At 41.4% G+C, this 23914-nt stretch overlaps 2 protein-coding genes across 10 annotated transcripts in view; one reads left to right on the top strand and one right to left on the bottom strand.

Moving 5' to 3' along the window:
- LNX2 (ligand of numb-protein X 2) overlaps nucleotides 1-17092 on the bottom strand; it is a 75529-nt gene extending 58437 nt beyond the window's left edge. For all 3 annotated transcript variants that reach the window (XM_046665165.1, XM_046665166.1, XM_046665167.1), the window contains exon 1: nucleotides 16916-17092. The gene's annotated coding sequence lies outside the window, so the exon portion shown is untranslated. The remainder of the gene's footprint in view (nucleotides 1-16915) is intronic.
- A 238-nt stretch (nucleotides 17093-17330) lies between these two features.
- The window catches only part of POLR1D (RNA polymerase I and III subunit D), a 43479-nt gene continuing 36895 nt past the window's right edge, over nucleotides 17331-23914 (top strand). The window contains exons 1-3 of one of the 7 annotated variants that reach the window (XM_046665174.1): nucleotides 17331-17481; nucleotides 18020-18570; nucleotides 19530-20105. In XM_046665174.1, the coding sequence (XP_046521130.1) occupies nucleotides 18545-18570; nucleotides 19530-19893 (390 nt within the window). In that variant the 5' untranslated portion in view covers nucleotides 17331-17481; nucleotides 18020-18544 and the 3' untranslated portion in view covers nucleotides 19894-20105. Of the gene's footprint in view, nucleotides 17482-17569; nucleotides 18571-19529; nucleotides 20106-23914 lie in introns of those variants that run through there. The other 6 variants (XM_046665170.1, XM_046665172.1, XM_046665173.1 and 3 more) reach the window with 6 other exon arrangements.

Below are 23914 nucleotides of genomic sequence, written 5' to 3'. Positions count from 1 at the left end.
AAGGCATCTATAGGCAACATGCAGTACACAGTTTATAACAATCTAGCTGAAGACTGCCGCTCGGTCCTCCTCTTGGTAAAAAAACAAAACTGTGATGTCAGCCCTAAAGAAAGATAACTATACCAACAAACTAAAATGATACTTCTCGGCACTCTGACTCTTCAATAAGGCTATGATTTAGTGTAATTAACAGTAAAGATAAATTCTCAAAAATTCTCAGACAGCCACAGTTCATATAGGAAATCAGGATAAAGATCACTGAAGCAAAGAGAAATAAAGTTTATAAGAGAATAAATCACGCATGAACAAACAGGTCACAAAAAGTTCCATTATCAATTAATATTTCCCAACAATTTATTATGAAAATCTTCAAAGTTTAACATTTTTACAGTGAATGCCTATATCTTACTAGTCTACCATCAACATTTTATATACTTGCTTTATCACACAGATACCTATCCTTCCCTCCATTTTATCTTTTCAGGCACTTTAACGTATACTGCATAAGTCAGTACACCTCTAACTATTACAGCATACATAACATTAACTGAAGTTCAACATTTGTTTACATCTTTCTTTTGTATCATGCTCTTTATTGATGGACAACTGGGCTGTTTCCAGCTTTTGGTGATTATGAACAAAAGCTGCTATGAACATTCTTGTACAAGTGTTTCTATGAACATGTTTTCATTTTTCTTGGGTAAATATCTGAGGGTGGAAGGGTTGGGCCACAGGGTAGGTATATGGTTAGTTTTATAAAAAACAGCCAGACCTTTCTCAAAGTGGTTGTACCATTTTACAATCCGACCAAGAATATACGAGTTCTGGTTGCTCCGTATCCTTGCAAACATTTGATGTTTTCAAGTCTTTTTATTTTTAGCCATTGTGTTCTATGTGACCAATGAACATTTTAATAACTTTTGAGTTGCAACTACTTATAAGAAGATTATTATGGCATAAGAGTAACTGAGAGGTACCATAAGATATAGGGCAATATTAACAAAAATTATAATACTATAAATTTTTATATAGGACTTTTATATAAACATTTTTCTACTTTCTAGGAAACTGGCATTAAAAAACTAATTTTTCTTTCTGTCCATCTCTTACTACTTGATAACATCAGCAATTTATGGCTCACTTAACAATCCATAATTTAGGATCAATAATATGAACCAAAAGACATTTGTTAAACAGGACACTGTCAAAATCTCCCTCTAAAATCTAATTCCTGTTTTCTACACTAAAAGAACTTCTTTACCTTTCTTTTGTTTTGGAATTGTAGTTACGTCTTTCAATTAAGTTCTGGGGGAAAAAGAATAGCATCTGACACCAGCATTTAAAATAAAAACAAAAATGCACTTTGGTACAATTGCATATTCTGAATTAGCTTGTAAAAGCCGCACGACGGTCCCAGAAACAAGAGCAAATCACTGCTTGGATATATTACAACCATTTCCAATAGAGTATGCCTATGTAATCAATGCCATTACAGAACTCAGCAGGTGATTATCGAAATCAGTAAACTGCCATCTATCTGCTGATGACAAAGACATACTAACAATAGCAGCTCACGGAACTCACCAGCAATACTCGGACAGGTAACAGCTTCAGAAACGGCCAGATCTCTCTTATGATGCACTCTTACCTGCTCACATACAGTAAGAGGCAGTCAGTTCCTACAATAGCTATTTTTTATTTTCCTTTTATACAAATGCCAGCAATGGGGCACAAAGTCTTAAGAAATGCTTCCTAACTAGCCTAATGTCATTACACCTAACAATGAGGAATAAACTCTAATTCAGTGAAAGAAAATGACTACAACTAATGTATCCCTCCACCAAAAAGCGGATGCCCACCTGCAATTTTAATACACACATCTTACTTGTACCACTGAAAAGCACCAATATGATTTTCTTATGTTTCCTGAAATGTTTTCCTTACTAAAAAATACGTAGTCATGTAAAAAAAAAAAAATCATAGTTAACACATATATTCTGCACGCTACGCTATGGTGCACCCTCAGACAAGGAGAGCAAGCCAGGCTGGCAGAGCAGTACACTGGGCAGTGTCGGGCGCACACACAGTGCCAATGCTCTTTGGCTAACGAGCACTCTACAGGGCCACCCCAAACTGAATGTGTTCTGAAAACGAATTGTTTTCTCAACTTTGGTCTCTCTTTCTGCCCTTTATTTCATGTTCTGCATTACAGTTTTGACCTGTATGATTACAAGAGGTGTGCATGTAACAGTGCTGAAAATGAAGGATAAGAATCTCTCTAACTTTACGTGAAAGATTCACTATACAGGCTGATGATGTACCTTCAAGGGAACAGTGGGGAAAGGAGGAGAAACAAGAGGGTAAGGAGGGATTAGAGGAAGTCCTTTGACACACTATAAAGACCATCATAAATTTCTCTCGTTACAAATTTCACTGTAGATTAGCAAGACTGTCCAAAAATTATGAATGGGAGCAAGAACAATGGATTGAGATATGGTGTATATGTGTTAGAAGGGATCACACATTATTTTTTCTTACTCTTGTCTATTCTCCAGATTTTCTATGAGTATCTATTACCAAGTGTTCTAACATTTAATTATTTTTATAATATAAAAAGTGAAAAATTCTATTATTTCACAAATTAAAATTTAAAGAAAAAGAAAACCTAAAGCTCAAAGGGTCAATATGAAGAACATCTCAGCTAAGATGTTAGTTTTTTTGTAGCAACCCATTTTCTTATGCTTGCTCCCAAAGTGCCATTTTTAATCAAATTTTAAATTTATCAAAATTTAATTTTTCAGACAAATTTTCCTTGTCTGAAAACACCACACAAAATCTATACACAGAAGCATCAGGTTAACATCTGCTAGGTAAGTATCACTACAAGAAGAGTTTGATAAAACAAAGTGAAATCAGAGTCCCTGCCGACAGCCCATCAGGAAAGTCAAGGCATGTACACTCCTCCAGGGGCCAATGTCTGCGACAAAGCAGCAATCACTCTTCAACCCCTTTATCCTCTCAAACATTTCACCACCTCAGCCCTAAGACCACTACCCCAAATTAAACATACTCTAAGAAGCTGAAGCAGTTTATAAAGAATACGATTCCTTTCTCTAGTTTTAGTAGAGAGAGACAAGAGAGAGACACATGGATGGATGGCAGGACGGCAGGGAGGCAGAGGGACAGAGGTGGCAAGCAATCTGCGTCTTCCTGTCAGGCTTTATAATCAAAACCATAGTTTCTATGAAATCACTCAATGTATCAGAACAAAACAATCTCCTTGAATTTCTCTTGAAAAGAAATCATCTCATTATGAGTCCAGGAACATGACTGTGGCCTTTTACACCTGGAATCTACCTCTTCACTGGTCAACTATGTGGTTTAAACTAAAATAATCTTTAAAGTCCTTTTCAGCAAAAAGGAAGAAAACAATTATGATTCTATCAGAACTTTATCTTTTCATAGAAACAACTTAGTAAAGAGTAAGATGGCTTCTACATCAAACAGGTCTGATTTCCAGTCGCAGGAAGCCACTGTACTCAGTCTAAATTGTACATTAGCTCTGAAACTTTCGGAACTCCTTCCAAACAGTTTCCATAAATGCAAAATCCTGACTTCACAGGATTACTGTGCAATTAACTGCTGACGAAACTTAAAGCTCCTAGCAGACTGACAGCCACAGAGTAGTCCCTCAAATGATAGTTATTACAATGATTAATATTGGCAGTCCCACAGCTCCGCCCATTTACATTTCACAACCAAAAGGAAGGCAGTATTACAGTGAAATTATTCAAGCCTTCTTGAGTGATAAATTACTGAAAACAATTTACTTTTTTTCCCTGAAGATATAACATCATATTCTAATTTATTCAAGGAAAAGAAACTGCCTTTCTCCCCACCTTTTAAGAATAAAAAGAATGTACTCAACACTTCTCAAAATGAAAGATACTCCGAGTGCCCACTAATACATTTATACCGTCAAGTTACAATCTTCAGAGCTGATAAACACTATAAAATGCACCAAAACATTTCCAATTAGCAAGCAGATTTGTAAAACAAATAATTTTTAATTCAGCACAATTTGTACTATAATATTCCCTAATTAACTAAGCTGCCTCACAAAATTTAAAGTGTAGCAAACAGACATTCTTCCATGGTTGCACTATATTTGCTAAGTCAAAGGAATCTAGTAAATGTCCCATTTTCTCTTAAGTTATCATAAAGATGACTAAGTTAATTTTTATTATGTTCAGCATTCCCTTTAAAAAGGAACAAGAACCAGAGTCATGGATTTATACTGTTAAAAACAATTCAAATAGTCATTTTGTCCATAATCACATCCAGCAGAGAAAATCTCTGCCTGGTAATATTCACATGCCCTTCAAAAGATAACCACTTTTTCTAAGGTAATATAGTTCAGGTGAGATCAGCAAACAAATTAAAAGACAACTAAGTTAAATTTCAAGAAGATTAGCAAATTAAAACAAATTTTGACCTAATTTAAGTCAAGGTCAGAACAATATGTGTTTTAAAATATCTCTATGTACAGCTAACACATGAGTTTATACACACAAAATATGCCTAGAAGGATATTAAAAAACTCTTAAAAGCAGTCCACTCTGGAGGAACTGGGAGGCTGGGGTAAAGCAGTGGGAGTGAGACTTGTCTGTCATCAAGCATCTGTTTGTACAGATTGACTTTTCCGTGTATGGGAGTTACCACGGCTGGAGCACGTACAAAAGGAAATAAAGAAAAGTAGGAAACAGAAAGCAGCAAAGCTTGGTTCTTACACGCGGTTAAAAATAAAAAGCAAACAAACAAGACATCCACACCAAAAATAAACACAATTTTTGGGCTGGCCTGGTGGTGCAGTGGTTAAGTTTGCACATTCTGCTTCGGCAACTCGGGGTTCACTGGTTGGAATCCTGGGCGTGGACCTACGCACCATGCTATGGTCGAGCCATGCTGTGGCAGCCGTCCCACATAAGACAGAGGAAGATGGGCATGGATGTTAGCTCAGGGCTAGTCTTCCTCAGCAAAATGAGGAGGATTGGCAGCAGATGTTAGCTCAGGGCTAATCTTGCTCAAAAAAACTCCCCCCCAAATGCCCACAATTTTATGGAGCACTAAAAATGAAGTAGTATACCCAAGACAATGCTTTTTCTTCATTGCTTCATCTCTGCATTTTAAAAATAAATAAGTAAAACACAAACCTAAATATTAAGTATCACATTTACCCGCAAAGCGACTTCATACCATAAAAATGGGAGAAATGCAGTTACTGCTGCACAAGACTCTTTTTGCAAGACATATACATAGTCTATACATATTCCATTCAGACTCACTGAAATGTCCAGTGTAGTAACACATTTCTAAGAATCAATTTAACAGACAGCTGTTAATTTAACACCAGCACAGATAGAGGCAAATTTGTGTTTTCTTGTATTTACTTCCACTACTGCTGCTTCAGGGAAATATGCTATCGCATTCTTGTTTCTAAAAATGCACCACAACGTCAACTGATGAGTCATGGGTCACACTCTGAATCCTTATGTGCCAAAGACAGCAGGGCACAAAAGTCTTACACATCAATTGTAAAGACTGTCTAATCGGTTACGTTACAAATCCAGAGTTCTTTATAAAGGTGACATAGGTGATTAATAGTTTTTTGAAGAGACGTGAGAAACTTCAAAATAAAACCGCAAATTCCACAAGGACTGATTAAAATCATTCTCCCTTGTTCCCTCTCCTAATAACTGGAAGGTTTTTTTTTTCTTAATTCAGAACACACAAATAGTAAGTACTGTTGAGATACTGACAGAAAGAAACTCACCAAACTCCCAGCTTCATGAAAACCCAAATTATCCAAGAAATGATTTTCCAGATGCCTCGTTTCACCTCTTAATTCCTTCCTACTTTTGCTATTTAGCCATTTCACTGAGTGAGAACCCTCCAGGAGAGGGTATGAACAAGGGCAAGAAATGAAGATGACACTGTTGGTTTCTTTCTGGCATTCTTTTTGGCAGTTATTAGTTAAATGTGTTCCTGGGAAGAAGATAAACTAATAGCTGAAAGGTAATCTGGGGACTAGCTGTAGATTTTAGTCACTAATATAACAGATGGTTGAGATCTGACCACATCATCTTACTTTCTTGATGGCACTTGTTATTATCCTTTTCATTAGTTTCCTTACCCGTTTATTGTTTCTCTCTCCTCCAGCCCCCCAGCATGTAAACTCCATAAGAACAGGGACCTACCTGTCTTGTTCATTGCTCTGTTCTCACCATCTAGAACAGTGCCTAGCACATAAAAGGCAGTCAACAAATATCCAGTGGGGAGAAAAGATACACAATCATGTACTTAGCTATCTCAGGACCTGCACGATCATGACAACACTGAAATTTGTTTTCACTTGAGCGTATTCTTTAGGTATAATTTATAATAATAATAAACTTTTGCCCTGCCACAAGACTCTCTCTATGCTTAAGTTTTATCATTTAAATATCCTATGTGTATCAAAATATAGTAATTGTAATGATACTATAATCTGACTAGTCTCAATTTCTGAGAACAAAAACTTCTATAATTCACTTTCATATCCCAAATATCTAGAATGGTACACGGTCCAGAGCAGATATTCAAATACTTGTTGAACAAATGAATTTTAAAAGAATTATAACTGGTAGGATTATGAGTAATTTTTATTTTCTTCACATAGTCTAGAGTTTCCTAAATTTTCTGTATTTAGCATGTATTACTTCTAAATTTAAAAAATATACGGTGTTATATAAAAAAAAGAAAACCACATGTACCCTTCCTTATAAATAACCTCATGTACTTGATAATGTATACAATAAAGCAAATCAAACAGATATACTGCTTGCTTCCCGAGTTATCAAATAGAAAAATAGTCTTTAAAATGGAAACATTACTATTTTAAAACTGAAAAATATTATTTTTAAGAACATTAAGCTTTACCTTCCAGAAAGATATCCTTCTATAAATCCTAGTACACTATGAGAGCAATTTCTTTTTTATTTTTTTAAAGATTGGCACCTGAGCTAAGAACTGTTGCCAACGTTGTTTTTTTTTTTCCTGCTTTTTCTCCCCAAATCCCCCACGTACAGAGCTGTATATCTTAGTTGCAGGTCCTTCTAGTTGTGGCGTGTGGGATGCCGCCTCAACGTGGCCTAAGGAGCAGTGCCATGTCTGCGCCCAGGCCCCGAACCGGCGAAACCCTGGGCCGCTGCAGTGGAGCGAGAGAACTTAACCACTCAGCCACGGGGCCGGCCCACAATTTCCTTTTTATTAACAGACGAATTTTCTTTTCAAAATGTTCAAGGAACCAAGAGTAATTCTTTATGGAAACATAAAGAATGCTGTATTATGAATAAACATTTTAAGAACTACTTAATCGTCTATTTTGCTTTCCTCTATCACCAAGTTTGTTTTACTGCCTCTGGTGAACCCAAACTATAAATAAAGAAAATTCACATTTAGAAAGACTAAAATCATACAGAACAACTTTATATCACGTAAACTTTTTATAAGAAAAAAGTTAATACAATATATTATTAGTTGAAAGTTGACTTTGATGTTCAAGAGTACTCAGATTTTATCATCCTTCTGTATCCTGCCAAATGGATTCATTAAAATTTTTTTTAGTTCTTTCTGTAAATAGCTACCATACCATTAAAAAACATCCAGACTGGGTCACAGAGTAAACCCTGAAAACTTTCTTAATGTTATTATATACCTTCAAAGGTAGAAAAATAATTCAAATGTGCTGACAAATCTTCTCCATATACCTGGAAAAAGAATAGGTCAAGGACCCAGAAAAATTATATCTATTTTTAACAAACTCTGAAATTAGTCTATTGAAGTATCAATTAATGTATCTCATCTATAATGAAAGCACCAAACCTAAAATTAGAGAAATTAATGAGGTCAATAAATATTTCATATGAGATCTAATTGCTACGGATACTTTTGAAATCTTATTAAATGACCCTGACGGGATGGTCTTAAAAGGCATGCTCAGCCAACTACTGACCACATGCATTACGTATTTAGTAGGAGAGGCGCAGGATGCAATCGCATGCACTTGATACCTGGCTTCTCCCCAATCATTTTATTTTTTAGCTTCAGCTAGCTCTAAACTGTTGACTGTTTCCCTATTGGTGTCTCACAAATATAAGAAACAAAAAGGATGGAGAAATCCACACTAGAATATACTATTAAGCACCATTTGAATAATGTATCCTAACCTAATCACTGCCATCGATTCTCCCAAATTAAAATGATTCCAATTACTTTAGATCTTTCCCTCTTGTTTCCATAAGCAAGGTCTCAGAAATACGTTACAAATATTTTGTTTAGACCCTTATCTTACACCATACCAAAAAACTGACTCAAATGTACTAAAGATCTGAAACTAAAACTCCTAGAAGAAAATATAGGGGAAAATCTTCATGACATTGGATTTGGCGAGGATTTCTTGGATATGACACCAAAACCACAAACAACAGAAGCAAAAATAGACAAATGGGGCTATATCAAACTTAAAAACTTCTGCACACCAAAGGACACAATCAACAAACTGAAAAGGCAACCTGTGGAACGGGAGAAAATATTTGCAAATAATATATCTGATAAATGGTTAATATCCAGAATATAAAGAATTACAAATCATCATCAACTACAAAAATCAAAGAACCCAATTAAAAAATGGGCCACGGACTTGAATAGACATTTCTCCAAAGATGACATCAAATGGCTAACAAGCATAATGAAAGATGTTCAACATCACTAATCATCAGAGAAACGCATATCAAAACCACTATGAGATATCACTTCATACCTGTTAAGATGGCTACTATCAAAAAAACAGAGGACAACAAGTGATGGTGAGGATATAGAGAAATCGGAACCCTTGGGTACTGTTGGTGAGATTGTAAAATGGTGCAGCCGCTATGGAAAACAGCATAGGGGTCCTAAAGAAATTAAAAATAGAACTACTATATGATCTGGCAAGCTCACTTCTGAAATTTAAAGAACTGAGATCCAAAAGAATTGAGAGCAGGGTCTCAAAGCGATATCTGCACACTCATGTTCACGGCGGCACTACTGACAATAGCCAAGAAGTGGAAGCAACCCAAACATCCATCAAGAGATGAATGGATCAACAAAATGTGGTAGATACATACAATGGAATATTATTCAGCCTTAAAAAGGAAGGAAATCCTGTCATATACCACAACATGGATGAACCCTGAGGTCATCACACTAAGTAAAATAAGCCACTCACAAAAAAGAAAAATACTGAATGATTCTCCTTAGATGGGGTTTCTGAAGTAACCAAATCCAAACAAAGTAACCAAATGGAAACAGAGAGCAGAATGGTGGTGACCAGCGGCTGAGGGAGGGGGATGGGGAGGAGTTATTTAATGTGTTCAGTTTCAGTTTTACAAAATGAAAAAGTTCTGGAGAGCTGTCGTACAACAGTGTGAGTATACTTAACACTACTGAACCGTATACTTAAAAATGGCTAAGAAGGTAAGTTTTATGTTATTTTTTTTACCACAATAAAAAAAGACTGAAACAGTGTAAAATATTTTTCTGTTAAATATTATTTTGATAAGATTCCTTTTACTTTAACCACTGAAAATTTAGCATCTGCATTGAGATATGCTCTAAGAGTAAAATATAACCAGATTTCAAATACTTAATACGAAAAAAGTCAAATATCTTATTAATTTTATATTGACTACATGTTGATACATTTTGAATATATTACTTTAAAATATAACATTAAATTTAAAAATATTTTATTATGCTTTAAGAACAGTAACTAGAAAGGCATGTGGGGGTCAATGGAGCTTTGTTTTACAAGTTTAAGACTGGAGCAGAGGTACAGGCTGGTGTGAAAAAGCCAGGAGGGACAAAGAGGTTACATAGAGAAGGGAGCTAACTGATGAAGCCTCTCCTCAAAGAGACTTTGAAGGATGGGATCAAGAGCACAGGTGGAAAAGTTAGCCTTCAACAGATCTGAGATTTACACAGATAAATGGGGAAGGTGAGGGACAGAAATCTGAGAAATCAAACCGGATCATCATGAAGTGACCAGATTACTTGCAGACTGTAGAAGTGGGAGTTGGATAAAAGAGTTTGTAAATGATGGTTTGGAATCATCCATGAGTGATGAAAAAAAAAAATCCTTATTAGGGCCAACAAGGCCACAAGATCTGGCCCCCATCCACTCCCAGGCCTCACCCTATGCGACTCTCTCCCAGCTCTCTTCTACCATCTTCTCACCTTTCCTCAAAGTGCTACCCACCTCCGACCGATTCCTCTGAGGAGGGTTTTCCTGTGTGACACCTATTCAGCCAAGTATCTGTTCAAAGACAACTTCCTCAGGGAACATTTCAGTGACACCCTGCTCCCCCAGAGACAAAGGTCGCTCCCTTGTTACACCCCCAGACAAAACCCTATGCCAGCGCTGTCCAACAGAAATAGAATGTGAGCCATACATGTCATTTTAAGTGTTCTGGTTTGTTGCTGGTGCCGTGAATTCGATTCTGACTCCTAGTGACCCTGTGGACAGCAGAGTGGAACCCTGCCTGGTCTTTTTGCACCATCTTCTCACCTTCTGGTGCTACATCAGACAGTGCTCCACTGCCGTTCACAGGGTTTTCATGGCCAGTTTTCCAGAAGTGGGTGGCCAGGTCCTTTTTCCTAGTCTGTCTTAGTCTGGGAAGCTCCACTGAAACCTGTCTACCAGGGGTGACAGTGCTGGTATTTGAAATCCCGGTGGCATAGCTTTTAGTATCACAGCAATACACAGCCGCCACAGGATGACCACCGACAGATGGTGGTGTGGTTCTCTGACCAGGAAACGGACCCAGGCAGCGGTGTTGAGCACCAAATCTTAATCACTAGACCACCAGGGCTGGCTAAACACTCTGGCAGCCAAATTTAAAAAAAAGAAACAAGTCAATGAATTATTTTATTTAACCCAATATATCCAGATTATCATTTCAACATGTAATCAATGTAAAAAATTGAGATATTTTACCCTTTTCTGATATTAAGTCTTCAAAATCTGGTATATATATTTTACACTTACAGCACATCTCAATTCAGACTAGCCACGTGTGCTGGTCACTACAGTAATGGACAGCATGGCCCTCTGCTATTTCTTTACAGCACTTACCATACTTTGTAATTATAATGTGTTATTATTTGATGAATGTCTATCTCCTCTAGAATGTAAGCTCTTTAAGGATACCCCAGGATTCTTAGCTCAGTGTCAGAGACTCAGGAGGTGCTAAACAAACATAACTGACAGAGGGCAGTGGTGGGGAGGGGTTGTCTGGGAGGCAGTGACCTGCACTGAGGGCTTGGCCTTTTAATGGTGTTACCAAAGCAACTCCGGGAGAGAAGCAGAGTTAACTGGAATAGGGACACTCCCTGGCAGGCACAGCACAAAACAAGCTCAAGAGAGGCAAAGGTGCCAGTGAAAGCATATTCCAGATGCTTAACGATGGATTCCAAAGCGGACAGGAAAGACCTCAAGGCCAACAGATGTTAATACAACAGGGGACGGGAGGTGGGATGAAATAAAGGGATTGGCAAGCTGTCTCTGTCGAGAGGAAGGGCACTGTAATATAAAGTGTGGGTGGGAGGGAGCTGAAGGAGAGGACAGGAGGCTATGGTCAGAGAACAGGATGTATAAATTTAAGGTTTCCAATGTAGAAAGCTTGGGGAATGTTAAAATCCAGCGGAAGTGAAGGTCACTGGAGTTGAGGAGCCAAGGTCCTGGAAGTTGAGGCGTTAGTCACCCTGCTTTGAAAGGCTAACTCGGTGACTGAATGTGTTTTAAGATTTTAAGTTCTGCAAGGGCAAAGACAACTCGGAGTTCCACGCAGGCCAGCGCTGATCACATCATGTGTGCTCAGTTACTCGCTGAGTATGATTAAACTGAAAGTCAAAGCCCAAACATTAAAATCACGTCGAAGAAAAGTCACAAGAAAACAATGAAATAAGTAAGATAAAAGTGAACGACTCCGATTTATTTGTTCAGTAATTATTTATGAAGTTTAACTGAACAGTATGAGAATTCTGATAAAGGATTAATTTTTAAGATTGGAAGCCAAAATCCTAATATCGGGGGGGGGGGGGGGTAGAGAGGTATAAATATTGCCCAGACTTGCTTTACTTTTATCTATAAAACAAAGTAATAGCCGACAGAGCCTTTGGAAGCTTTATCACAGCCAAGTACACCTATTTTTACATTAGATACAGGTCCTCATAACTTAGTTATAAACATTTCTTTACTATGGGCCCTATTACACACTTTGGGGCAATCTGTTATTTAAAAGAACTCTAAGATTACTCTTTTGATTAAAAAAAAATCTCCTTTGTTTTACCCATGAAAGTGGTATGCTTTTTAAGTGGGCACATGACTGTTTATAGTATACTTACATACATAAACACATGCATATACTACACATATTATAGTATACTTGCATATATTGTGTATAGTTATAGTTTTACTTGCCTATTTTATGCGTTTGTTTCTATTTCTCACCTCTCTTACCCAGTCCAATTTTGAGAAAAAATAATTCTTCCCCCACATAATTTCTCCACTGAGGGATCCTGATTGTCAGAAGTAATAGTCCTGGGGCTGACCCGGTGGCATAGTGGTTAAGTTCACATGCTCCACTTTAGCAGTCTGGGTTTGTGTGTTCAGATCTTGGGTGCGGACCTACACACTGCTCATCAAGCCATGCTGTGCTGGTGTCCCAAAGCAGAGGAAGACTGGCATAGATGCCAGCTCAGCACCAATCTTCCTCAAGCAAAAAGAGGAAGACTAGCTACAGATGTGAGCTCAGGGCCAATCTTTCTCACCAACCAACCAACAAACAAAAGAAGTAATAGTCCTCAATCTTGAGGCTGGAAAGATAAAGGTGTCAACTATGCTTAAACCCTCTCTGCACACAACACTTCTGCTCCTGTCTTTTCAGCATTTCTTATCAAGACTTCAGAGATTGTGCTCTGGTGTTTTGCTAATAAGCAGGGGAGGACAGTTATGATGCAGCTGTTTTCAGTTTACCTAGGAACAAAGCAACACCCCTACACTAAGCCTGTTTCTCCCAGCCACACCCCACAACCATCACAGTAAAATATGAAAAGGAGGGAATCACGCAAATAATTATAGCAGTTGGCACTAAAATCACTGAATCATAACAGCCATAAATTCTGTTATAGTTCCTATATCTTCCTATAGGTACATCATCACTTTAAGCTTCCTTGCTGACTCAACTGTCTCTTGTTTTCCCTCTGACTAATGATTGTTCCAAAGATTTGGAGAAGTCTGTGGGCCAAGGATGAAAGCCAACAGATCTAATTCATTCATTCGTGCATACGTTAACATTTACAGTTTGAAGTACTTGGGGATTCTTCAGTGAGCAAAATAGATATGGTCTCTGCTCTTACGAAGCACATAAAGTATGCAACCTACAATACCTGCCCCTTTAAAAGGATACTAACGAGAGGACAATTTATCATAATGTATATTATGAGCACTTGCTTTTTAAAAAATTCCTCTTAATAACTTCTCATTAGGCTAATACACAAAACAGCCATTTATTCTAATTCCAATCAACCAAAAAACTTACATAACCACAGATTTTTCAACTGTTTTTGTACTTTCTGAGGAAAAGAAACATATGAGAGGAAAGCTACAGGGGATTTATTCTGTAAACCTCCCAGGCCCTGTAACAGGGTCATTTTAGGCCTGGCCAACTCTTCTACAACTATAATTCTACATGCAAGATACATATATACACACATAAATACACATTTGTCTTGCATGTTGAATTATATAGATACATATACACATATAAATATTTTCAACCAACACTGCTTTCTAAGTAGAGTGGAATCCATGAAATGAGACCTTTGATTCTTCTAGAAACTTTGCTGGATTTTGATATAAGAAAGGTGGGCCTGGAGTGAATTTTAGTCCTACAAGCAGGGAAAAGTTAAATGGTTCTGCATAGTCAAACAAAAAAGATTTGAATTTTTGGAGGCAACCAGAAAGGAGAGAAAGAGGAAAGGGAGAAGGGCCAATGAGATTATCCAGGCCTGCAGTTCCCCTGTGATGGTAGCCAAAATGCATTTTAAGGATGGAGATGCCCAATATTCAACATCGACACTCCTGGCCTGCTACAGTGTAAACATCTCTTCTGCCTACCCTTTCCCCAAATCTTCCATCAAGTTTACTACACTCACAAAGGCTTTATGTGAACCCTTTTTTTTGTTTTCCATTCTGTCCTAGCTCCTGTGGGACACATCTATCCAACTTCACCACAGACACCTCAGCTATCCACTAGCACCTCATTGGGTTGCTCCAAAACGAATTATCTTCCTTTTCCTACTCCTCATTTTTAACTGCCCTTCTCATATCTTCCAACATCCCACTAGCTCATTAACGTCATCATTACTAAAGGAACAGCTAATATTTACTGAGCACTTGTAATGTGCTAGGTACTCCGCCAAGGGCATTACATGCGTGATTTCATTTGATCCTCAAACCCAACTAGACAGGTACTATGATCATATCCCAAATGTTAGAAAACCAAAGCTCAGTCAGGACAGTAATTCTAAGGGTAAGTGATAGAATTCAACCCCTATTCTAACTCCACAGCCAGCTTAACCAGTACACTCCAATGCCTCAAGTCAAAAAACCTAAGAATTATCCCTCTCTCCTTAATCATATCTAGTCACTTACCTAGTCCAATCTATTATACCTCCTAAAGGCCACATCATCACTACTTCCACTGCCTTCACAGAGAACTAGTATCTACCAAGGCCTTACTATGCAACAAGCACTATTCTAAGTAACATACCTGTTTTTTTCAAGTTTTATCCCCCAAACCCTATGAAATGAAAAACCCAAGGAAGAAAGAGGTTATATAATAAGTGATGGAGCCAGATTCAAACTCAGAAAGTGTGAATCGAGAAGCCTGAGCACTTAACCCCTATAATACAAAAGCTCTTACTTTGTCTCCCTACCTCCCATCTGGACCCCCCATCACCCTCCAGACTGCCACAAATATCCCTCTGGAATGCAAATAATATCACAACATTCTCTTAACTTGGCATACAAAACCCTTATGTTTCTCTTTAAGTCAGTTCAATAAATATTTGAGTGCCTACTGGAAGCAAGGCAGAGTGCTAAGTGCTCTGAAATGAATACCACACCAGCCCCTGACTACCGCTCCAACCCCACACACTGTGTCCTTCAGCCAGAGTAACTACATGTAGATCTTAAGATGCAACAACCTCTATGTTAGTCTCTTTGTCTAGAATGTACCTGGAAAATCCCACACCAATTTGAAGAGTGAGGGCCTATGTGAGGCCTCCCCTAACAAACTCCAGGGAGAAATGCTCTCTCTGTTAAGTTCCCACAGCACTTTGCTCAAATTTCTTTGAGGGAGCTAGACGAACAGAGGTATGGATCAGCTTCCCAGTAAGACTTCGAACAACTTCAGGGCAAGGGCCGACCCCTGCCATCAATGCTTGGCATGCAGTAGACACTCTATCACTTGCTGAATAAATAATGAAAAACTTCTAACTTGATGAGAAAAGAAAAGGAACAAGATACAGAATAGGAATGTTAACACACAAGTGGACCAAATTAAAAGTAGTGTTATTCTACTTTGGTTCCGATTTGGCCTACATTTTACCCCTATGGGAAAAAAATCACGTGGGAGACTTGGATAAGCTAAAAAGGCAAAACTTTGTTATTCATGGCTCAACAAAGCTTTGACAGGCCCAAAAGGATACTAGATCAAAGTCCACTTTCCAAAGGACTGTGGGGATAAGAATCAAATCTATCAAAGTGAATAAAAGTGATCTGAGATCCAACTTCTTCAGTGCTGCGTCACAGTATATGCAAGAAAAAAAATCAAAATCTGTCCTGGGACGAAGGCCAATTTACAAATAAGTCCTGCTGCTGCAAGAATGTGAAATTCTTCAAGTGAAGGCAGTTCCAATAAACTGGAGCTCACAACTGTTTCCTCCTCCTGAAGTGCCACTGATTTTTACTCAACTTCGTTTCTGGCTTCTGTGATTTAAAAAGAAACATCTATACAGTTAAGCCCATGCATGAATGTACTGTAGCTCCTGGCAGATACGAACGTCTTGATTTGTAACCTTAAATGTAAATTGAAATATCAGAAAAAACACTACATAAAAGTCAAAAGTCCTTCGTCTAAAACATGGCATAAAGCTTTGAAAACGGAGCGATCTATTTCCTGAATGGTGCTTTGTGAGCAACCGCTTCCAAATCAGGGTCCATATTTTGAAATTACCCCCTTGAAGATGTGAAATCTCTCTCCCACCCTCTCCAGCCTAAAGGGAAAGGTGAGAATTCCTAGGCAACAGGCTGGCAAGGAGGGACGATCTCTCCTCTTCATTTCCAGGGGCACAAGATCCGATGGAAGGCAGCTGGTGACTCTTTCACTCACGACAAGAGACACACGGGAAACTCATCCCCACCTCTCCCCTCCCTAAAAAAGCAAACGACGCAAAGATCAGCGACACAGTGGCCGGAACCACCAAGTGGGAACAACCAGGGGCCGCCCGCCTCTCCGGGCGCCTGCCGGGCGGCGAGCACCGGGCGCAGGGCAGCCCGTCCCTTCCTGCCCGGGCCGGCGCGGCCAGCACCCACCCAGGTCCACGTTCCCCGCAGCCCAGCGCGCGAGGAGGAGAGCCGCGGAGGACGGCGGGGGCGCCGCTCGGGCCGCCGCCCCGGGCGCGGCGCTGCCCCACACCCCACCGACGCCCGCACCTGAGGCGGCGCCGGCGAGCGGGCGCGCAGCGCGGCGGGCAGGGCAAAGTTACTCACCGGGAGAGCGCGGCCGCCCGGGGCGCGCCCGGCTCCCGGCGCCGCCGCCCGGCGCAGCTCGGCTAGCTGCGGCCCGCCGAGGGAGCCCGGAGCGGGCCGGCCTCCGATCCGCAAGGACTCGCCGCCGCCGCCGCGGATTTCCTGGCAAGAAGCAAACTCTGGCCAAGACTTCACTTCTCAACCGCCCCTGCTGCCTTCCCGGGGGCGAGCGCCGGGGCCCAGCCGCCCAACCCGACACGCACCTGGGCCAATAGGCGGCAGCACAGGGCGGGAAATGGGCGGGCCAGAGGGCGGCTCCGCCTATCCGGGCGCTCAGCGGGCGGGCCTGGACGGGCCGTCACTCCCGGGTTAGAGTGAGCCCACTCCGCCTCTCGCCGCCTGCCCTCCCCCACCTGCTCCCGGGTGTCGCCGCCGCTGGCCTGATTCCCCCGCAGAAGACACGCTCGAGAAGTGTCTACGCTCACCGCCGACCCCCGCGAAGAGAGTGGAACAGCTAGGGGAGGCAGTGAACATCAGGGGAGGCGTGGTGGAAGGAGAACAGGTGGCGGAGGAAAGCAGAAGTGTAGGTGTGTTGGGCGAGAGGACAGCCGGAGTGGGGTGGTAGGGACAGGGGCTGACTGGGTGCGGGAGGCGAGGGGAGCTGGAGAGCGAGGAAGGGAGAGGGGTTATTAGCAAAGAACACCTGAGGGGACGGAGAGAGGAGCAGTATGGAGGAGCAAGAAGGAAAGAGGGCGGAGGGCGAGTCTGGGTGGTGAAAGGTTGCCGAGGCGGAGGCAGCGGCACCTGGGAACAAAGGTGAGCGCGAGGTTCCGCAGGTGAGGAGGTTGAAGAAGCCGAAAGCGTAAGGGGAAGTCCAAAGCGAGGGAGGACGTACTTCAGGAGTAGAAAAGATCCTGGGAGAAAAGGATGGAGGGAAAAACAGCCTCCTTCCAAACTCTCTCTCCACCCCCAAAAGGTAAAGACAAACGCTTGTCCTTTGACCCAGTTGAAATGTGCAGCTAGCTGTAAGACCCCGGATGAGACCAATACCGGCTCAAACCATCCTATTCTGTTTCATCAAGGTGTATTGATCAACTATAGTTTAAGCCTGTTGTCCCATGAAAGCCCCCTCCAGGGTTGGAGTCCCGCCTGGCAGTAACACCATCCCCCACGGGTCTAACAGCAAGTCTGAAAGAGACCTGAATCCGGCCCCAAGAAGGAAGGTGATTTGGGGTCGGCAGGTGAGGCCCCGCCCCCTTCGCCATCACCTGGGGCAAGGTGCCGAGGGCTGAGCTGGGGCGCCCACAGGCGCGCCTCAGCCTCGGGGTGCGGCGGGAGCCCGGCCCCGCCTCTCCCCGCTAGCTCTGCGGGCGGCCCTGCTGCCGGAGCGCCAGGTGAGCGGCTTGGGCCTCGCCCCGCCCTCCTCGCGCCAGGGGCGGGGCCTGTGGGCGGGGCCTCGGGTGGAGCCGCCCCGCCCCGCCCAGTGGCTGGGCCTCGCCGCGCCGCTGCGGCTCCTCCCCCGTCCTTCCGTCCGCGGCGCCTTCCGTCGGTTGTTCCTTCCTTCCTGCTTTGCCCGCACGTGTCGTGATATGGGGCAGAGCCTCCAGTCCGCCAGCACCACCTGAGGGTCCCGGAAGCCGCCCCCCCGCGATGGAAGAGGACCAGGAGCTGGAGAGGTAACGGCCGAGGAGGCGGGCGGGAGGAGCGGGCCGCGCCCTGCACCGGGAGCCGGTGGCCGAGGGGCCTGCGGCCGGCCGAGGCCTCCGCCTCCGCGGCGCGGCCTGGCTGGCGAGGGCCTGGCTGGGAGGGCAGTGGGGGAGAGAGAAGTGGGCGCCTGGTTGGGGAGAGGGGCCCCGACTGGGAAGAGAGGGGAGGAGACGTGGATGTGTTGGAATACAGACGCTCAGTACACGAGATACCACGGAGGGACGACAAGTTGTGAGACCAGAGTTTGTCCCCACGTTGCCCACTCCCAGTTAGAACAGCAAGAGTAAATAAAGCTAAAGTGTAAAATTACGCACCAGGCCGCTGTTCCCTGAGTGGTGGCATCGGTGTGCTCAGTCGGGCCTAATTCCCTGTAACTGCGGCCCAAGTGCCTCCTCTGTGCAGACTGCTAATGAAGCCGCTCTGTGCGCTGAGATCTTTCTCCCTCCTGCTGGATTGACTCTTCGTAGACTTTCCGTTCTAGTTTCCTTACCTCCTGCAAATGGAAGCCGTAGTGGGCCTGCATGTTGATAATCTGTACTCTCTATTTTTATAATAATCAGTGTTTTTATATGTCTCTCAAGTCCCTTTTCGTCCTCTAGTGGGACCCACCCTATTCTAATCCTCTCTCTTTCTTATGACTCTACCAAAAGAATATTTTAGCAAACATTTAAGTTTGTGTTTTAAGGAGACTCCCCTTGTGGCCATGTGGACGGTCAAATGGAGTAGGGAGAAACTGGAGGCAATAAATTAAATATTGTTGGTAGACTGTGTGGAGGCAGGAAAATAAGGGGCTAATGCTAATAGTTCTCTGTATTTGAAGTGCATTAGAGTAATAATGTGTTGCAGTTGTGAAATAGTAAATTAAAAAAAGCTAGTTAACAAAACCATGTTCAGTATGATCTCATTTTTATAAAAAATATGTGTGTAGAAAAATATCTGGATTGAAGACCTCAATGGCTGAAGGCGAGAGGAAGACAGCCCTGGAAATGGTCCAGGCAGCTGGAACAGATAGACACTGTGTGACATTTGTATTGCACGAGGAGGACCATACCCTAGGAAATTCTCTTCGTTACATGATCATGAAGAACCCGGAAGTGGAATTTTGTGGTTATACTACAACCCATCCTTCAGAGAGCAAAATTAATTTACGCATTCAGACTCGAGGTACTCTTCCAGCTGTTGAGCCGTTTCAGAGAGGCCTGAATGAGCTCATGAATGTCTGCCAACATGTGCTTGACAAGTTTGAGGCCAGCATAAAGGAATATAAGGATCAAAAAGCAAAGCAGAAATAAATCCACATTCTAGTCGCTTATGCACGCTGCAGGGAGGACTGACCTCTAGGATATTCTCCTCGTGATCATGCAAAACTCAAAAGTAGAAGTTTGTGATTACATCATGATCTGTCCTTCAGAAAGTTGTGCTTCTAGCTATTAATCTGTTACTGCTGATGGAATCCCTGCAAGAACCTTTGTATTCTTCTAATAAATTCCCTCTTTTATTTAAACTAATTTGAGTGGTTTCTGTTCCTTGGTCCTCAAGGTTGACTGTTTCAGGTTTTTTCCTTCTTTCTTTCTTTTAATTGAACCACCATTGAAAGGAAACTATGAGAAAATGAGGGGCCTCGACAAGGACTTTGATCAAGGGAATTAGAAGGAATATGCATTCGAGGCTGTAATTGGGGGAGAGGGAGAGATGCAATAGAGCATGACCCCAGATAGACTGTGGTTGGTTTAAAAAAAAGGAAGACGGAAACAAAGGTGGGAGTGGTGGGAGGACTTGGCTTCTTGCTGGATATTTTCTAGTAATTCCTGGGAGAATCACATCCTCTGCTATGAGTGGTAGATTGGGCAAGGGTAGGGAATAATTTGAAAGAATTGTGAGAATTCTGGTTTCACATAGAGTTTTTGGTGGAATCAGGCTCCATTTTTGTGGTAGCATTTACAGAATAGATACTAGTTTACTGCTTTAATTTCAGGACACTAATAAAATATTTAATATTTAAGTAGGAGAAAACTGGGAAGACCAGATAACATTTTCAGTCCTTAGGTAGATATCTAAGTATAGCCCAGGGTTACACAAAAAAAGCAGTATTTGAGAAAAAGTAAGGAAAGGGGAAAGGAAAATTCCATGTGGGGAAAATGATTTTTTTGGAAAACTTAAAATATTGGTGAATCACATCTAAGAGCTGTCCTATTTACCTCTTCAGCTGTCTTTCATACCTGTTCTACCCCAACTTGACTCTTAATTCACCCTAATATCTGTCGGCCTTTGAACCTGAGCACCCCACCCCCAAGTGCTCTGTGCTTTGGGGCCTTTGTTTATTTCTTCCTGGAACAGTCTTCCTCCTGCCATACTCTAGTCTAGGTAAGAACTTATATGTCAGACTTCTACCCTAGTTTGGGTACTTGTATGTGCTTTCATTATGCTCTGTTTCCTGGTCTTGGATTTACTATGCTATTGTTAGTGCTTATGTTGTGTACCCACTATACTAACTTGCAGCACCATGCCTGACAGGCAGTGGATGATTAGTAAATACTAGATGAATCCATAGGTAGTTAGGGCATGTAGCCTTTTAGTCACTGAAATCAGACGTCTTCTATTAGCTTGCCATAGAACCCACATTTCCTACACTCGGTCAACTCTTTAGATAAATGTATTTCACTATTTATTGAGCACTTAGTATATACCAGGCCCTGAAATAGATATGCTAGTAGATGAGACCCAGGTCTTGTTCACATGGAGCATACATTGTAATGGGAGTGAAATTTTTTTTAAAGTTGTAATTCTGTGAAAAAAACAATTACAGGATCAAGAGAGAAAACATGAAAGAGAAATCTGCTTTGGGTATGGAAGTCAAGGAAGTTCCTCCAGAGATGACAGGACGAGAAGGAGCTAGCTGTGCCAAAAGGAGAGAGAAATCATTCTGGGGGAATAGCATGTGCAAAGATCCTGAAGCAGAAATCTAGTATTTTGAGGAATTAAGGGAATTGAAAGAAGATATGTATGTCTGTAACGTGGTAAGCAAGGGGGACAAGGGCCTATCCTATGGGTTTGATGGGAAGAAGAGCTGGGGTGGTAAGGAGTTAGGATTTTAAGTACAATGGGAATGACATCTGAATAATTTGATTACAGTTTGGGGGAATGGATTATAGCGTGCCCAGAACAGAAACAGAGAAACTGTAAGAGTTGACACTGCAGTAAGCTAGTGATGGAGAAAAGAAGGTGGACTTGAGATAGATTTTAGAACCAAACTGGTACAGAATTGATAGATGCCAGGAATTGGAAGCTGAGGAAACAGAAAGATGACTCCTACCTAGGTTGAGGGCCAAATTACTGAAATGGGAAGCTTAAAGGGGAAAATAGATTGGGAGGTGGAGAAGGTGAAAAAAGTTCCAATTTGAACGTAGTGGACAGTAGCTATATGAGTTGGAGGCCATGAATGAGATTTAAGCTAGAGATAAGCTTTGTGAGCTCTTGCCATAAAGATGTAAATCCATAAAAACTGAGGTGTGACAAAGAAGTGGGCCCAAGAACAAGCCGTAGGCAAGCTCCATATTTAACTGGTGGGTAAAAAAGGAACAACCAGTGAGGTGGTAAGAAAGTCTGTAGGAAGTCAAGTTATGGAAGCCAAGGCTTTCAAAGGGGGGGAGTGATGTTGAATGAGTCACATGAGGATGGAGAAATGTCAACTGGAGTTAAACAGGGAGGTCATTTGGCAGTGGGCAGCGTTAGTTTAGTGCCTAAGAAGACTAAACATTAACACTCATTGTACAAGAGAGTGGCTTAGTTTGAGTTTTCCAATAAAGAAAATATACTGTAGGACACTGGAGAGCTAAATTTAAGTGGGAGCGAGGATGAGGAAGATCAAAGTCATGGGGTAAGCATAGGGACTATTCTCCTAGGGTGGTAGACATTCTAGAAAACCAGTGTCAGCGTAGTGAAATTAGCATTTGAAGATCTAAGGAGGCCCTAAAGGGATAGGAGGAAAGGATCAAAAACTTCTTTGCCTCTTCTAAAAGTTTGCCTATGAGTATTCCTATGAGCATAGTAAACAAGATTATTTAATGGAGTTGAATACCTCTGAGCCAAGACCTGTCAGGAGATGAAAGCAAATTTCGATTAGTGGACATAGAGGTGTAGAATGATGGTGGTAGACTGAAGTAATTAATAACAGTACATATGGGAAATGCACCCACTGGTGACCACCCACTGCGTCTCATGGCTTTATTGCTCCTAAAAGGTTTTATCACCACTGATCATGTGGCGTGCTGTCTTGAATCTGTTTAGGGTAGCCATAAACTCACAGGTTCAAACCAACCACCTTCAGAAGGCAGATGGGTGAAAGGAAAAAACTGAGGGCAGGGCAGGCAGGATAAAAGAGTCACATGTATGTGGAAGGAATCTTTGCCTGAAATTTGTAGGATCTAAGGGAAGGATGAAGGAGATAGATATGAATCATATTTATATAAACTGAAAAAACTGATCCGTATTTCTGATTTGCTTTCTAATGGCATTTCACTCTAATATTAATGATTCAAGATCAGGAATTCTGTTCAGCTATAAAGTACTATGCCTTCTAAAGAGACAGTTATTAAATAAAATGATTATATACCAAAGGCTTTTAATATATAATAATTTGAGTACTTGGCTAGCGCTTTCCATTTTCAAAGCACTTTACAAACTATTTATAAATTGCGTATAGCTGTAACATGTAAGTGCTCTAATTGTTATAAGACACAGGTGCTTACAATAGCTCCAGCAATCAAAAGGTGTCTACATAAAAAGTGGTCCATTCAGACCCGAAGAGTGTCTTGCATTTTGAGAAACAGGGAAGCATATCAAGTTCTCTGGTGCACCATTCCCCACCTTTCTTTTTGTTTCCCTTAAACATGTTATTAAGATTGTAGATAATCTCCAGATCACTAGACAAAAGTCATCTTTTTTGGTTAGCATACTTAAAAGAGACAATCTTTGTAATATTGCTCAAACTGGGCTCCTAGGAAGTTTACCCAAATTCACCAATCTGCTTTCAAATACTTATGAAGACCCCAAATCCAGCCCTTTTGTGCTCACATTTTTTTTTTTTTGGTGAGGGTTGTTGGCCCTGAGGTAACATCTCTGCCAGAACCTGGGCTGCTGGAGTGAAGCATGCCAGACTTAACCACTACGCCACGGGGCCGGTCCCTATGCTCAAATTCTTTTTTTTTTTCTTTTTTTTAATATTCTTTCCTTCTCCTCTTGAGTTTTTTTTTTTTTTTTAAGATTGGCACCTGGGCTAACAACTGTTGCCAATCTTCCTCTTTTTTTTTTTTC

This window comes from Equus quagga, chromosome 6 (genome assembly GCF_021613505.1).
Source record: "Equus quagga isolate Etosha38 chromosome 6, UCLA_HA_Equagga_1.0, whole genome shotgun sequence".
NCBI classification, from domain to species: Eukaryota; Metazoa; Chordata; class Mammalia; order Perissodactyla; family Equidae; genus Equus; species Equus quagga.
This window is presented reverse-complemented; position numbering and strand designations above follow the sequence as displayed.